The 19,322-nt window shown below is 40.0% G+C and overlaps 1 protein-coding gene across 1 annotated transcript; it reads right to left on the bottom strand.

The window, feature by feature from the left end:
* Positions 1-812: 812 nt before the first annotated feature.
* LOC121861676 (putative sodium-coupled neutral amino acid transporter 10) lies at positions 813-9,597 on the bottom strand. The gene is made up of 4 exons (XM_042359569.1): positions 9,459-9,597; positions 9,077-9,192; positions 7,702-7,849; positions 813-895 (listed from the first exon to the last, which is right to left on the bottom strand). Exons 1-4 carry the CDS (start codon positions 9,538-9,540, stop codon positions 813-815), a joined length of 429 nt encoding a protein of 142 aa, XP_042215503.1. The 5' UTR covers positions 9,541-9,597.
* Positions 9,598-19,322: the final 9,725 nt, after the last annotated feature.

The raw sequence follows: 19,322 nt of genomic DNA on the forward strand, positions 1-19,322 counted from the left end.
TACCCCAAACCTCCAGAATTTCCAGCAATAGCTTTTGGCAGGAGCCAGTTTAATTGGTGCAGCATTAACAGTCCCTGGTTTCATAGCAGCAGGATTCACCACAGCAGCAGGATTTCCAACAGCAGGATTTACACCAACAAGATTTCCAACAGCAGCAGGATTTACAGCAACAAGATTTCCAACAGCAGCAGGATTTCCAACAGCAGGATTTCCAGCAGCAAGATTTCCAACAGCAGCAGGATTTACACCAATAGCACAGTTTCACAGCAAGATTTCCAACAGCAGCAGGATTTACAGCAGCAAGATTTCCAACAGCAGCAGGATTTCCAGCAGCAAGATTTCCAGCAAAAGATTTCTCAACAGGAACAACATTTGGAACAGGAATAATAACAGCAGCTCTATTCTCTTCCTCCTGCCTCTTCAGATCTTGTTCCTTCTTGCACTTTTAATTCCTGAAGGATCTGTTTGACTCCTGTAAGACAGCCGAGCTGCTGCTGTTCCTTATGCTGCACCTCCATCTTTTCAAGTAACTCTGCCTTCTTCTTGTCCACTTCCTCTTCTTTCCTATTCTCGTTTCCTCTTCCTTATTTACCTTCTCTTCCTTCTGTATGGCGTCCGGTGTATGTATCCCTCGTTCTTCTCTTCCTTCTCCTCGGCCAATTTACGCTGTTCAATGACTTCTTTCGACTTTCCTCCTTATCTAAACTATGTGCATTATTTTTCTCACCTTTAGTCTCTTTTGCCTCTACTTTATCTTTGTCCACCAACACTCTTTTATCCTCTTTCTTTATCCCAAGTCTTCTGGAGGAGGTTCAGGAGCCACGGGTTCTCTCCTGGTGGCAGTCCCCTCCACCCGGCACCGCCTCGGCAGCTTTTCCCTCCTTGGATATTTGTTCTGTTCGGACATAAGAATAATAATAAATACAATATTACAAGTAGTTAATGGATCACCTGAAGCATCTCCACACCCGGCTTATTTCACAGGTTAGGTTAGGTTAGGTTAGGTTAGGTTAGCATTACGATGGTTTAACTTTAGATGAAATAAACTGGGGTAAAGATTCTTCAGGTGATATCTTCCTTCTCTGACTCCAGGCAACACATAACACTGGTTTATCATCACTAAAATCTCTAAACTTCTATTCACACTAAAATTACCCAATACCGTTATGTCTATATAGATGAACAATGATCTATAATACTCATGCTATACTGGGTGTCTATAGTTCTACCTATATCTCTGGTTATTAAGTTTTAAAATGGATCTATATTTCATGGATAACTTGTATATTTATTTCTTAATCTTTGTCTCAATTTTATGTACAGGTTAAGTTGAGATCCAAAGCAAATATTAATCTTTTTCTCCTGTTATTTTATTCTTACTGTTGTATTAATGTGATCTTTGGTGGTGCAGTGTTACATGAGGTTATGTTTGATTGAAGCTTACTGTATTAATGTGATCTTTGGTGGATTTTAGTGTTATGAGTTATGCTTGATTGAAACACTGTATTAATGTGATCTTTGGTGAATTTTGATGTTATGAGTTATGTTTGAAGTTGAAACACTGTATTAATGTGATCTTTTGGTGGTACAGTGTTATGAGTTATGCTTGATTGAAACACTGTATTATCCCAATAGCGATCTTGGTGGTACAGTGTTGCATGAGTTATGTTTGATTGAAACACTGTATTAATGTGATCTTTTGGTGGTACAGTGTTATGAGTTATGTTTGATTGAAACACTGTATTAATGTGATCTTTGGTGAGGTACAGTGTATGAGTTGCTCTTGATTGAAACACTGTATTAATGATCTTTGGTGGTACAGTGTTGCATGAGGTTATGTTTGATTGAAGCACTGTATTAATGTGATCTTTAGTGGTACAGTGTTATGAGTTATGCTTGATTGAAACACTGTATTAATGTGATCTTTGGTGGTACAGTGTTATGAGTTATCATTTGATTGAAGCTTACTGTATTAATGTGATCTTTAGTGGTACGGTGTTATGAGTTGTGAATTGAAACACTGTATTAATGTGATCTTTGGTGGTACAGTGTTGCCAGGTTATGTTTGATTGAAACACTGTATAAATGTATGATCTTTGGTGGTGCAGTGTTGCATAGGTTATGTTTGATTGAAACACTGTATTAATGTGATCTTGGTGGTACAGTGTTATGAGTTATGTTTGATTGAAACACTGTATTGTAATGTGATCTTTGGTGGTACAGTGTTATGAGGTTATGTTTTATTGAAACACTGTATTAATGGAGTCTTTGGTGGTTTGGTGTTATGAGTTATGTTTGATTGAAACACTGTATTAATGTGATCTTTGGTGGTACAGTGTTATGAGTTATGTTTGATTGAAACTTACTGTATTAATGTGATCTTTGGTGGTGCAGTGTTATGAGTTATGCTTGATTGAAACACTGTATTAATGTGATCTTTGGTGGTACAGTGTTATGAGAGTTATGTTTGATTGAAGCACTGTATTAATGTGATCTTTGGTGGTGCAGTGTTATGAGTTATGTTTGATTGAAACACTGTATTAATGTGATCTTTGGTGGTACAGTGTTATGAGTTCAATAGCAGTTGAAACACTGTATTAATGTGATCTTTGGTGGTGCAGTGTTACATGAGTTATCTTGATTGAAACACTTTGTATTATGTGATCTTTGGTGAATTTTGGTGTTATGAGTTATGTTTGATTGAAACACTGTATTAATGTAGTCTTTGGTAGTTACGGTGTTATGGTTATGTTTGATTGAAACACTGTATTAATGTGATCTTTGGTGGTGCAGTGTTATGGAGTTATACTTGATTGAAACACTGTATTAATGTGATCTTTGGTGGTACAGTGTTATGGGTTATGTTTGATTGAAACACTGTATTAATGTGATCTTTGGTGGTACAGTGTTGTAGGTTATGCTTGATTGAAACACTGTATTAATGTGATCTTTGGTGGTGCGGTGTTATGAGTTATGTTTGATTGAAACTTACTGTATTAATGTGTGATCTTTGGTGGTACAGTGTTATGAGTTATGCGGTGGCTTTGCTTATTAATGTGATCTTTGGTGGTACAGTGTTGCCAGGTTATGCTTGATTGAAACACTGTATTAATGTGATCTTTGGTAGTACAGTGTTATGGGATTATACTTGATTGAAACACTGTATTAATGTGATCTTTGGTGGTACAGTGTTATGAGTTATGCTGATTGAAACACTGTATTAATGTGATCTTTGGTGGTACAGTGTTATGAGGTTATGTTTGATTGAAACACTTTGTATTAATGTGATCTTTTGGTGAATTTTCGGGTATTTATGAGTTATACCGATTGGCTGCACTGTATTAATGTGATCTTTGGGGTGGTACAGTGTTATGAGGTTATGTTTGATTGAAATACTGTATTAATGTGATCTTTTGGTGGTACAGTGTTATGAGTTATGCCAGTTAGCTTACACTGTATTAATGTGATCTTTTGGTGGTACAGTGTTATGAGTTATGCCAGTTGAAACTTACTGTATTAATGTATGGGTGCTTTAATTGGTACAGTGTTATGGATTATGTTTGATTGAAACACTTTGTATTAATGTGATCTTTGGTGGTGCAGTGTTATGAGTTATGTTTGATTGAAACACTGTATTAATGTGATCTTTGGTAATTTTCAGTGTTATGGTTATGTTTGATTGAAACACTGTAGTAATGTGATCTTTTGGTGGTACAGTGTTATGATTTATCATTTGATTGAAGCACTGTATTAATGTGATCTTTGGTGGTGCAGTGTTATGAGTTATGCTTGATTTGACTTACTGTATTAATGTGATCTTTGGTGGTACAGTGTTATGAGTTATGCCAGTTGAAACACTGTATTAATGTGATCTTTTGGTAATTTTGGTGTTATGAGTTGCATGTTTGATTGAAACACTGTATTAATATGTGATCTTTGGTGGTACAGTGTTATGAGTTATCTTGATTAGAGCACTGTATTAATGTGATCTTTGGTGGTACAGTGTTATGAGTTATGTTTGATTGAAACACTGTATTAATGTAGCCAGTCTTTTGGTGGTACAGTGTTATGAGTTATGTTTGATTGAAACCCGCTGTATTAATGTGATCTTTGGTGGTACAGTGTTGCATGAGTTATCTTGATTGAAACACTGTATATGTGATCTTTTGGTGGTACAGTGTTATGAGTTATCATTTGATTGAAACACTGTATTAATGTGATCTTTGGTGGTACAGTGTTATGAGTTTCCATGTTTGATTGGCTTACTGTATTAATGTGATCTTTGGTGGTGCAGTGTTATGGGGTTATGTTTGATTGAAGCTTACTGTATTAATGTGATCTTTGGTGAGGTACAGTGTTATGAGTTATGTTTGATTGAAACACTGTATTAATGTGATCTTTGGTAGGTGCAGTGTTATGAGTTATGCTTGATTGAAGCTTACTGTATTATGTGATCTTTTGGTGGTACAGTGTTATGAGTTATGTTTGATTGAAACACTGTATTAATGTGATCTTTGGTGGTGCAGTGTTATGAGTTATGTTTTGATTGAAACACTTTCCTTATTAATGTGATCTTTGGTGGTACAGTGTTACGCCAGGTTATGCTTGATTGAAACACTGTATTAATGTGATGCACTGGTGGTACAATGTTTATGAGTTATCTTGATTGAAGCACTGTATTAATGTGATCTTTGGTGGTACAGTGTTATGAGTTATGTTTGAGATTGGGAAACACTGTATTAATACTGATCTTTGGTGGTGCAGTGTTATGAGTTATGTTTGATTGAAACACTGTATTAAATGTGATCTTTGGTGGTACAGTGTTATGAGTTATAGCAGTTGAAACACTGTATTAATGTGATCTTTGGTGGCTGGTGTTACATGAGTTATGTTTGATTGAAACACTGTATTAATGTGATCTTTGGTGGTACAGTGTTATGAGTTATGCTTGATTGAAACACTGTATTAATGTGATCTTTGGTGGTGCAGTGTTATGAAGGTTATGTTTGATTGAAACACTGTATTAATGTGATCTTTTGGTAATTTTAGTGTTATGAGTTATACTTGATTGAAACACTGTATTAATGTGATCTTTGGTGGTACAGTGTTATGAGTTATAACTTGATTGAAACACTGTATTAATGTGATCTTTGGTGGTACAGTGTTATGAGTTATATGATTGAAACACTGTATTAATGTGATCTTTGGTGGTACAGTGTTATGAGTTATGTGATTAGTACTGTATTAATGTGATCTTTGAATTTAATTTTAGTGTTATGAGTTATGTTTGATTGAAACTTACTGTATTATCTTGATCTTTTGGTGGTACAGTGTTATGAGTTATACTTGATTGAAACACTGTATTAATGTGATCTTTGGTGGTACAGTGTTTATGAGTTATGTTTGATTGAAATACTGTATTAATGTGATCTTTGGTGGTACAGTGTTATGAGTTATGCTTAGTTAGGCTTACTGTATTAATGTGATCTTTGGTGGTACGGTGTTATGAGTTGTGCTTGATTGAAACACTGTATTAATGTATGATCTTTGGTGGTACAGTGTTATGAGTTATGTTTGATTGAGGCTTACTGTATTAATGTGATCTTTGGTGGTGCAGTGTTATGAGTTACATGTTTGAGTTGAAACACTGTATTAATGTGATCTTTGGTAATTTTGGTGTTATGAGTTATGTTTGATTGAAACACTGTATTAATGTGATCTTTGGTGGTACAGTGTTATGAGTTCATGTTGATTGAAACACTGTATTAATGTGATCTTTGGTGGTGCAGTGTTATGAGTTATATGATTGAAACACTGTATTAATGTGATCTTTGGTGGTACAGTGTTATGAGTTATGCTTGATTGAAACACTGTATTAATGTGATCACTTTGTTGGTACAGTGTTATGAGTTATGTTTGAGTTAAAGAACACTGTATTAATGTGATCTTTGGTGGTACAGTGTTATGAGTTATGTGATTGAAACACTGTATTAATGTGATCTTTGGTGGTGCAGTGTTATGAGTTATGTTTGATTGAAACACTGTATTAATGTGATCTTTGGTGGTACAGTGTTATGAGTTATGCTTGATTGAAACACTGTATTAATGTGATCTTTGGTGGTGCAGTGTTATGAGTTATGTTTGATTGAAAACAATTGTATTAATGTGGATCTTTGGTGGTACAGTGTTATGAGTTACGCTTGATTGAAATAATTGTATTAATGTGATTCGGTGGTGCAGTGTTATGAGTTATGTTTCACTGAAACACTGTACACGTGATCTTTTGTGGTACAGTGTTATGAGTTATACTTTGATTGAAACACTGTATTAATGTGATCTTTGGTACAGCAGCGTAGTTATGCTTCTTGATTGAAACACTGGTGCTTAATGTGATTCTTTGGTGGTACAGTGTTATGAGTTATGTTTGATTGAAACACTGTATTAATGTGATCTTTGGTTGTACAGTGTTATGAGTTATGCTTGATTGAAACACTGTATTAATGTGATCTTTGGTGGTACAGTGTTATGAGTTATGTTTGATTGAAACACTGTATTAATGTGATCTTTGGTGGTACAGTGTTATGAGTTATGCTTGATTGAAACACTGTATTAATGTGATCTTTGGTGGTACAGTGTTATGAGTTATGCTTGATTGAAACACTGTATTAATGTGATCTTTGGTGGTACAGTGTTATGAGTTATGCTTGATTGAAACACTGTATTAATGTGATCTTTGGTGGTACAGTGTTATGAGTTATGCTTGATTGAAACACTGTATTAATGTAGATCTTTGGTGGCAGTGTTATGAAAGTTATGTTTGATTGAAACACTGTATTAATGTGATCTTTTGGGTGGTGCAGTGTTATGAGTTATGTTTGATTGAACACCGTATTAATGTGATCTTGGGTATATTATATTCGCGAGTTATGGTTTTGATTGAAACACTGTATTAAATGGACTTTGGTGGTACAGTGTTATGAGTTATGTTTGATTAAATACCGGTATTAATGTGATCTTTGGTGGCAGTGTTATGAGTTATGTTGATTGAAAACATCAAATAATGTGGATTCGGTATTGTTATGAGTTATGCTTTGATTGAAACACTGTATTAATGTGATCTTTGGTGGTGCAGTGTTATGAGTTATGCTTGATTGAAACACTGTATTAATGTGATCTTTGGTGGTACAGTGTTATGAGTTATGCTTGATTGAAACACTGTATTAATGTGATCTTTGGTAGTACAGTGTTATGAGTTATGCTTGATTGAAACACTGTATTAATGTGATCTTTGGTAGTACAGTGTTATGAGTTATGTTTGATTGAAACACTGTATTAATGTGATCTTTGGTGGTGCAGTTATGAGTTATGCTTGATTGAAACACTGTATTAATGTGATCTTTGGTGGTGCAGTTATGAGTTATGCTTGATTGAAATACCACACTGTTCATCATTGTATACCTGAATTGTCTCTGTAGCTGATGAATAAATATGAAACTTTATGATAAAATTCCACTAAAATACTGATCAACTCCTCATCAACAACACTGCCCCATACATATACCTGGTTGGACTCTGTTATTCACACAGGAGAGTTTTAGCAGTAAGTCCTATGATAAATTTATGAAGAACCAACATAACTCTTCAGCAAGACCTACACACCCCTCCCCACATCCCCATAATAAGAGATGAATCATTACTTACTCTCTATGTTAGGCAGGTTGGGATCTAAGTCATTCTTGATCATGTTCGCGATGACAACCTCTGTCTGTTCCGCCTGAACCTTGTATATATGGGCCAGGTTAAGGTACGTTCCTGTTACTATCAGCACAATGCCCACCAGCATGATGGTCTGAAAGAACACAAACACCATTGATTATTTTATTATTAGATTATTAACACAGTCTTATTTTATGTATTATCATTGTCTTAGGCCATTTTCCACACTTGTGAGGATTAGTGACGGTTTCCTGAAGGTCGCCTTACACATTGTACAGTCTCTCTCATCAGGTTCCTAACTATAATGTCATTTCTTACTACATCTCCCCATGTCACTCTTGCTCTACCCCTGACTCACCTCCTCCTTCACATGTAGAGTATCATTACTAAGATAAAACTGAAAATAAACCCTAAAATATTTCAATGTTTAATATAATCATATTTTAATGTTATCAAATGGATAAATTACACTGTAATAAATACTGAAATGGAAATGGTCACGAGTTTCCTAATGCACCGGTGGCTGAGAATATCAAGAGCAGGTGGGGCTTGGTTTGTAGTTTAATTCAGTTCACAATTAACCTCTAACTGGTGGCTAATGATTCCCTACTCCACCTCCTCCCCCCATTTATGTACAAAAATAGACTGTAAGCAGCACAGATGATGGCTGCCGTCCCTACAGCTAACTTCCACAGATGATGGCTGCCGTCCCTACAGCTAACTTCCACAGATGATGGCTGCCGTCCCTACAGCTAACTTCCACAGATGATGGCTGCCGTCCCTACAGCTAACTTCCACAGATGATGGCTGCCATCCCTACAGCTAACTTCCAAAGATGATGGCTGCCGTCCCTACAGCTAACTTCCACAGATGACAGCAGATGATGGCCCTACAGCCACAATCTCTACAGACATACGCCAGCCCCTACAGCTAACTTCACAGATGATGGTTGCCATTCCCACAGCTAACTTCCACAGATGATGCAGCCGCCCACAGCGCTAACTTCCACAGATGATGGCTGCCGCCCCAAGAAGCCAATCTCTACAGATGATGGCTGCCATCCCTACAGCTAACTTCCACAGATGATGGCTGCCATCCCTACAGCTAACTTCCACAGATGATGGCTGCCGTCCCTACAGCTAACTTCCACAGATAATGGCTGCCGTCCCTACAGCTAACTTCCACAGATGACGGCCGTGGTTTAACGGTTAATATCCAAAGATCATTAGTATATGGATAACACTGGTGTATGGAGAACAGTGGTACACAACATGGGTAACAATGGTACTGTATAAAGGTCACATTGCTACACAGGTGACACCACATAAAAACAGACGGGTAACAAGCGCCAACGACCCACCTGCGCCAAGAGTCTCTCAGCCGAAGCCTTGGAGTTGACTTTGATGAACAGGATCGAGGGAAGAATAAGAGCGATCAGCATCCCCATAGTTGACCCCAGTAGACCCAACACAAACTCTGGTGGGGAAGAAAAACAACAAGGAAGAATAAATACTATACAAATATCAACAAAACCCCAATACAAAGATAAAAATTCAAGTACTTTAGGACAAAACTTGAACTACATCATGTATATATATTTATTTATCTAAAGAATCTATTTATCTATCTACAGAATATATCTATATGTTGTCTATCTATTTATTTATAGTAATTATCTATCTATCTATCTATCTTACTGTGTGTGTGTGTGTGTGTGTGTGTGTATACAGTAGAAGACCCACCAATGTTAGGGATGAGGATGCCCACGACTAGACTGGTGGTAAGGATGCCGAGGGTGATGCCTTTGAAGCGCGCCTCTGGCATGTAGTTCCCCACCAAGTCGAAGCTGGACGGGTTATTCTGCGATATGGAAGAGGTATTAAAAAATATTACTCTGAGGTGCGTTACTGTTCGGCCTGTCTACTGTCTACCCGGGTTTTAAAAGTTACTGTATTTTATGATCAGTCGTTACAAAATCAAACTACAGCAGCAGTAAAGCTTTATTGTAATCGTTGGACAGGGTTTTAAGAGTGACTGAACATGTGTACTGTAGGAGGATGAAAACAAGGGAAAATTTGGTTATTAAAAATGAAAAAGAAATGAGTGTAAGATTTTGATTCTTATTCCATGATAATAAGTAAATAAACAAGACTTAAGAGCTTGAATAATAATGAAAATATATCAGGAAATAATTATATAAAATACATAATCTATTTCATAAAGCAATTAAGCTGAAGAAGAAGAAGGAAATGAACAAAAAAAAATACAGAGAAATAAGAAAACAATAAAAAAGGCATTCATAAACGGGCACAATTTCCCCCAAAAAGAAAACCAGTCAAAAAATGCCAGTAGAAATATTATCAAAAGAGAATATTTTGTTGTTTATGGAGCTGACAAAAGGCTCTCTGAGATTGGATGAATACAGTCATGGTACAGTTTACACAGGGGGTCATATCATTGGCTTAATTTGCTGGGACCTCTGTGTGTGTGTGTGTGTGTGTGTAAGTGAGTGTGTGTTTAAAGTTGGTATATACTAGCACTGGTAGGACTCTCTCTCTCTGTCTGTCTGTTTCTGTGTGTGTTATGTTGTTATGGTGAAGCAAACACAACCAACACACAAACCCAACCAACACACAAACACACCCAACAAACACAACAAACCCAACCAACACACAAACCCAAACCAAACACACAAACACACCCAACAAACACAAACCCAACCAACACACAAAACCCAACCAACACACAAACACACCCAACAAAACACAAAACCCAACTAACACACAAACCCAACCAACACACAAACACACCCAACCAACACAAACCCAACCAACACACAAACACACCCAACAAACACAAACCCAACCAACACACAAACACACCCAAAAAACACAAAACCCGACCAACACACAAACACACCCAACAAAACACAAAACCCAACCAACACACAAACACACACCCAACAAACACACAAACCAAACAACACACACAAACACACCCAACAAACACAAACACAACCAACACACAAAACCCACCACACAAACACACCCAACCAACACACAAAACCCAACCAACACACAAACACACCCAACAAACACAAACCTGACCAACACAAACACACCCAACAAACACAAAACCCAACCAACACACAAACACACCCAACAAACACAAAACCCAACCAACACACACAAACACACCCAACAAAACACAAACCCAACCAACAACAAACACACCCAACAAACACAAAACCCAACCAACACACAAACACACCCAACAAACACAAACCCGACCAACACACAAACACACCCAACCAACACACAAAACCCAACCAACACAAACCTGACCAACACACAAACCCAACCAACACACAAAACCCACCAACCAACACACCAAAATCACCACAACAAAACCCGAACAACACACAAAACCCTGACCAACCAACACACAAAACCCGACCAACACACAAACCCGACCAACACACAAACACACCCAACAAACACAAAACCCAACCAACACACAAACACACCCAACAAACACAAAACCCAACCAACACACAAACAACCTAACCAACACAAAAACCCGACCAACACACAAAACCTGACCAACACACAAACCCAACCAACCAACACACAAAACCCACCAACACACAAACCACCAACACACAAACACACCCAACAAACACAAAACCACCAACACACAAACCCCGACCAACCACACACAAACACACCCAACCAACACACAAACCCGACCAACACACAAACCCACCAACACACAAAAACCCAAACCAACCAACACACAAAACCCACCAACACACAAAACCCGACCAACACACAAACACACCAACAAACACAAACCAAACCAACACACAACACACCCAACAAACACAAACCCACCAAACAAACACACCAACAAAACAAACCACCAAACACAAACACACCCAACAAACACACAAACCCAACCAACACACAAACACACCCAACAAACACAAAAACCCAACCAACACACAAACACCAACAAACACACAAAACAACCAACACAAACACACCCAACAAACACAAAACCACCAACACACAAACACACCAACAAACACAAACCCAACAAACACACAAACACACCCAACAACACAAAACCAACCAACACACAAACACACCAACAAACACAAAACCCGACCAACACACAAAACACACAACCAACACACAAAACCCCACCAACACACAAACACACCCAACAAACACACAAAACCCAACCAACACACAAACACACCCAACAACACAAACGCACTAATACAAACACACCAACCAACACACAAAACCTGACCAACACACAAAACACACCCAACCAACACACAAAACCCAACCAACACACAAACACACCCAACAAACACAAAACCCAACCAACACACAAACACACCCAACAAAACACAAACCCACCAAACACACAAAACCCACCCAACCAACACACAAACCCGACCAACACACAAACACACCCAACCAACACACAAAACCCACCACAACACACAAAACCCGACCAACACACAAACACACCCAACAAAACACACAAACACAACCAACACACAAACACCTAACCAACACAAAAACCCAACCAACACACAAAACACACCCAACAAACACACAAACACAACCAACACACAAACACACCCAACCAACACACAACAAAACCCACAACACACAAACACACCCAACAAACACACAAACCCAACCAACACACAACACACCCAACAAACACACAAACACAACCAACACACAAACACACCCAACAAAACACAAACCCGACCAACACACAAAACCCATCCAACCAACACACAAACCCGACCAACACACAAACACACCCAACCAACACACAAACCCGACCAACACACACAAAACACACCCAACAAACACAAAACCGACCAACACACAAAACACACCCAACAAACACACAAACCCAACCAACACACAAACACACCCAACAAAACACACAAAACACAACCAACACACAAACACACCCAACCAAACACAAAAACCCACTCAACACACAAACACACCAACAAAACACACACAAACCCAACCAACACACAAACACACCCAACAAACACACAAACACAACCAACACACAAACACACCCAACAAAACACAAAACCCCACCAACACACAAAAACCCATCCAACCAACACACAAACCCACCAACACACAAACACACCAACAAACACAAAAACCGAACCAACACACAAACACACCCAACAAACACACAAACCCGACCAACACACAAACACACCCAACAAACACAAAACCCAACCAACACACAAACACACCCAACACACAAACCCAACCAAACAACAAACACACCCAACAAACACAAAACCCAACCAACACACAAACACACCAACAAAACACAAAAAACCGACCAACACACAAACACACCCAACAAACACAAAAACCCAACCAACACACAAACACACCCAACAAACACAAAAACCTGACCAACACACAAAACCCAACCAACACAAAACACACCCAACAAACACAAACCGACCAAACACACAAAACCCAATCCAACAAACACACAAAAACCCACCAACACACAAACACACCCAACAAACACAAAACCCAACCAACACACAAAACACACCCAACAAACACAAAACCCAACCAACACACAAAACACACCCAACAAACACAAAACCCGACCAACACACACAAACACACCAACAAACACAAAACCTGACCAACACACAAAACCCATCCAACCAAACACAAAACCCGACCAACACACAAACACACCAACAAACACAAACCCAACCAACACACAAACACACCCAACAAACACAAACCCAACCAACACAAAAACACACCCAACAAACACAAACCCGACCAACACACACAAACACACCAACAAAAACACAAAACCCGACCAACACACAAACACACCCAACCAACACAAAACCCGACCAACACACAAACACACCCAACAAACACAAAACCTGACCAACACACAAACACACCCAACCAACACACAAACCCGACCAACACACAAAACCCAACCAACACACAAACACACCCAACAAACACAAACCCGACCAACACACAAACCCAACCAACACACAAACACACCCAACAAACACAAAACCCGACCAACACACACACAAACCCATCCAACCAACACACAAAACCCGACCAACACACAAACACACCCAACAAACACAAAACCCAACCAACACACAAACACACCCAACAAACACAAAACCCAACCAACACACACAAACACACCCAACAAACACAAAACCCGACCAACACACAAACACACACCCAACAAACACAAAACCGACCAACACACAAACCCATCCAACCAACACACACAAAACCTGACCAACACACAAACACACCCAACCAACACACAAAACCCGACCAACACACAAACACACCCAACAACACAAAACCCGACCAACACAAACACACCCAACCAACACACACACAAACCCGACACACACAAACACACCCAACAAACACAAACCCAACCAACACACACAAACACACCCAACAAACACAAACCCGACCAACACACAAAACCCATCCAACCAACACAACAAAACCCGACCAAACACACAAACACACCCAAACACAAAACCCAACCAACACACAAACACACCCAACAAACACAAAACCCAACCAACAACACACACAAACACACCAAGAAACACAAACCCGACCAACACACAAAACCCATCCAACCAACACACAAACCCGACCAAACACACAAACACACCCAACAAACACAAAACCCAACCAACACACAAACACACCCAACAAACACAAACCCAACCAACACACAAACACACCCAACAAACACAAACCCGACCAACACACAAACACACCCAACAAACACAAAACCCGACCAACACACAAAACCATCCCAACCAACACACAAAACCGACCAACACACAAACACACCCAACCAACACAAAACCCGACAACACACAAACACACCCACAAACACAAAACCCAACCAACACACAAAACCACCAACACACAAACAAAAACAACCAACAACACACAAACCCAACCAACACAAAACACACCCAACAAACACAAAACCCAACCAACACAAAACACACCCAACAAACACACAAAACCGACCAACACACAAACACACCCAACAAACACAAAACCCAACCAACACAATAAACACACCCAACAAACACACACAAAACCCAACCAACACACAAACACACCCAACAAACACAAAACCCAACCAACACACAAACACACCCAACAAACACACAAAACCGACCAACACACACAAACACACCCCAACAAACACAAAACCCAACCAACACACAAAACACACCCAACAAACACAAAACCGACCAACACACAAAACCCAACAACACACAAACACACCCAACAAACACAAAACCCGACCAACAACACAAAAACCATCCAACCAACACACAAAACCCGACCAACACAAACACACCCAACAAACACAAACCCAACCAACACACAAACACACCCAACAAACACAAAACCCAACCAACACACAAACACACCCAACAAACAACAAAACCCGACCAACACACAAACACACCCAACAACACAAAACCTGACCAACACACAAAAACCCACCCAACCAACACAAAACCCGACCAACACACAAACACACCCAACAAACACAAAACCCAACCAACACACAACAAACACACCCAACAACACAAAACCCAACCAACACACAAACACACCCAACAAACACAAAACCCACCAACAACACACAAACACACCCAACAAACACAAAACCGACCAACACACAAACACACCCAACCAACAACAACACAAAACCGACCAACACACACAAACACACCCAACAAACACAAAACCCGACCAACACACAAACACACCCAACCAACAACACACAAAACCCGACCAACACACAAAAACCCAACAAACACACCCAACAACAAACACAAAACCTGACCAACACACAAAACCCAACCAACACACAAACACACCCAACAAAACAACACAAACCCGACCAACACACACACAAAACCCATCCAACCAACACACAAAAACCCTGACCAACACACAAACACACCCAACAAACACAAAACCCAACCAACACACAAACACACCCAACAAACACAAAACCCAACCAACACACAAACACACCCAACAAACACAAAACCGACCAACACACACAAAACACACCCAACAAACACAAAACCCGACCAACACACAAAACCCATCCAACCAACACAAACCCGACCACAAACACACAAACACACACACCCAACACAACAACAAAACCCGACCAACACACAAACACACACACCCAACAAAACACAAACCGACCAACACACAAACACAACAAACCCAACACAAAACCCGACCAACACACAAACACACCCAACAAAACACAAAACCCAACCACACACACAAACACACCAACAACACAAAACCAACACACAAAACCCATCCAACCAACACACAAAACCGACCAACACAAACAAACACACCCAACAAAACACAAACCCAACCAACACACAAAACACACCCAACAAACACAAACCCAAACCAACACACAAAAACACCTAAGAAACACAAACCCGACCAACACACAAAATCACCCAAAAACACACACAAAACCCACCAACAACAAACACACCAAACAAACACAAAACCCAAACAACACACAAAACACACCCAACAAAACACAAACCCAACCAACACACAAACACACCCAACAAACACAAACCCGACCAACACACAAACACACCCAACAAAACCTGACCAACACACAAACCCATCCAACCAACACACAAACCCGACCAACACACAAACACACCCAACCAACACAAACCCAACCAACACACAAACACACCCAACAAACACAAAAACCAACCAACACACAAACACACCCAACCAACACACAAAACCCACCAACACACAAACACACCCAACAAACACAAACCAACAACAACACACCAAAAAAAAACCCAAACACACACAAACACACCCACAAAACACAAAACCCAACCAACACACAAACACACCCAACAAACACAAACCCGACCAACACACACAAAACCCATCCAACCAACACACAAACCCGACCAACACACACAAACACACCAAACAAACACAAAACCCAACCAACACACAAACACACCCAACAAACACAAACCCAAACAACACACAAACAACCCAACCAACACACAAACACACCCAACAAACACAAACCAACCAACACACAAACACACCCAACAAACACAAAACCCAACCAACAAACACACCCAACAAACACAAAACCCAACCAACACACAAACACACCCAACAAACACACAAACCCAAACAACACACAAACACACAACACACAAAACCCAACCAACAACAAACACACCCAACCAACACACAAACAAACCAAAAACACAACCCAACAAACACAAAACCCAACCAACACACAAACACACCCAACCAACACACAAAACCAAAACAAAACCCATCCAACCAACACACAAAAACGACCAAACACACAAACACACCCAACCAACACAAAACCACCCACACAGTAAACACACCTAACAAACACAAAACCCAACCAACACACAAACACAACAAACACAAAACCAAACCAACACACAAACACACCCAACAAACACAAAACCCAACCAACACACAAACACAACAACAAACACAAACCCAACCAACACAAACACACAAAACCACAAAACACAAAAACAAACAAACTCACCACAACACAAAACCATCTAACAAACAAAACCACTAACACACAAACACACCCAACCAACAAAACCCGACCAACACACAAACACACCCAACAAACACAAAACCAACCAACACACAAACACACCCAACAAAACACACAAACCCAACCAACACACAAACACACCCAACAAACAAAACCACCACCACACAAACACACCCAACAAACACACAAAACCCAACCAACACACAAACACACCCAACAAACACAAAACCAACCAACACAAAACCCAACCAACACAAACACACCCAACAAAACACACAAAACCCAACCAACACACAACACACCACACAAACCTGACAAACACACAAACACACCCAACAAACACACAACCCAACCACACAAACACACCCAAAACACAAAACCAACACACAAACACACCCAACAAACACACACAAACCCAACCAACACACAAACACACCCAACAAACACAAAACCCAAACCAACACAAAACCCAACCACACAAACACACCCAACAAACACAAACCCAACCAACACACAAACACACCCAACAAACACAAACCAACCAACACACAAACACACCCAACAAACAAACCCGACCAACACACAAAACCCATCCAACCAACACACAAAACCCGACCAACACACAAACACACCCAACAAAACACAAAACCCAACCAACACACAAACACACACCTAACAAACACAAAACCCAACCAACACACAAACACACCCAACCAACACACAAACACACACCCAACAAACACAAACCCAACCAACACACAAACACACCCAACAAACACACACAAAACCTGACCAACACACAAACACACCTAACAAACACAAACCCGACCAACACACAAACACACCCAACAAACACAAAACCTGACCAACACACAAACACACCCAACAAACACACAAAACCTAACCAACACACAAACACACCTAACAAACACAAAACCCGACCAACACACAAACACACCTAACCAACACACAAACCCAACTAACACACAAACACCCAACAAACAACAAAACCCAACCAACACAAACACACCCAACAAACACAAACCCAACCAACACACACAAACACACCCAACAAACACAAACCCAACCAACACACAAACACACCCAACAAAACACAAACCCGACCCAACACACACACACACCCAACAAACACACAAACCCAACCAACACACAAACACACCCAACAAACACAAACCCACCAACACACAAAACCCATCCAAAAACACACAAACCCGACCAACACACAAACACACCCAACCAACACAAAACCCGACCAACACACACAAACACACCCAACAAACACACAAACCCAACCAACACACAAACACACCCAACAAACACACCAAAACACAACCAACACACAAACACACCCAACCAACACACAAACCCGACCAACACACAAACACAACCCAACAAACACACAAACCAAACCAACACACAACACACCCAACAAACACACAAACACAACCAAACACACAAACACACCCAACCAACACACAAACCCGACCAACACACAAACACACCCAACAAACACACAAACACAACCAACACAAAACCCAACCAACACACAACACACCCAACAAACACAAAACCCGACCAACACACAAACCCAACAACACACAAACACACCCACAAACACAAAACCCAACCAACACACACAAACACACCCAACAAACACAAAACACGACCAACACATCAAACACAAACCCAACCAACACACAAAACCCACCAACACACAAACACACCCAACAAACACAAACACGACCAACACACAAACACACCCAACCAAACACACAAAACCCAACCAACACACAAACACACCAACAAACACAAACATGACCAAC

The sequence above is a fragment of the Homarus americanus genome, unplaced genomic scaffold (genome assembly GCF_018991925.1).
Source record: "Homarus americanus isolate GMGI-L3 unplaced genomic scaffold, GMGI_Hamer_2.0 scaffold32925, whole genome shotgun sequence".
Taxonomy (NCBI): domain Eukaryota; kingdom Metazoa; phylum Arthropoda; class Malacostraca; order Decapoda; family Nephropidae; genus Homarus; species Homarus americanus.

What these genes read in the sequence shown, in the direction of transcription:
- LOC121861676 (XM_042359569.1), bottom strand. Translation starts at nt 9,540, where the DNA reads ATGCCAGAGGCGCGCTTCAAAGGCATCACCCTCGGCATCCTTACCACC. An exon ending in CATCCTCATCCCTAACATTG is followed by an intron (nt 9,193 to 9,458) that starts GTGGGTCTTCTA and finishes CTTCCCCACCAG; the next exon opens with AGTTTGTGTTGGGTCTACTG. An exon ending in CTGAGAGACTCTTGGCGCAG is followed by an intron (nt 7,850 to 9,076) that starts GTGGGTCGTTGG and finishes GTGTTCTTTCAG; the next exon opens with ACCATCATGCTGGTGGGCAT.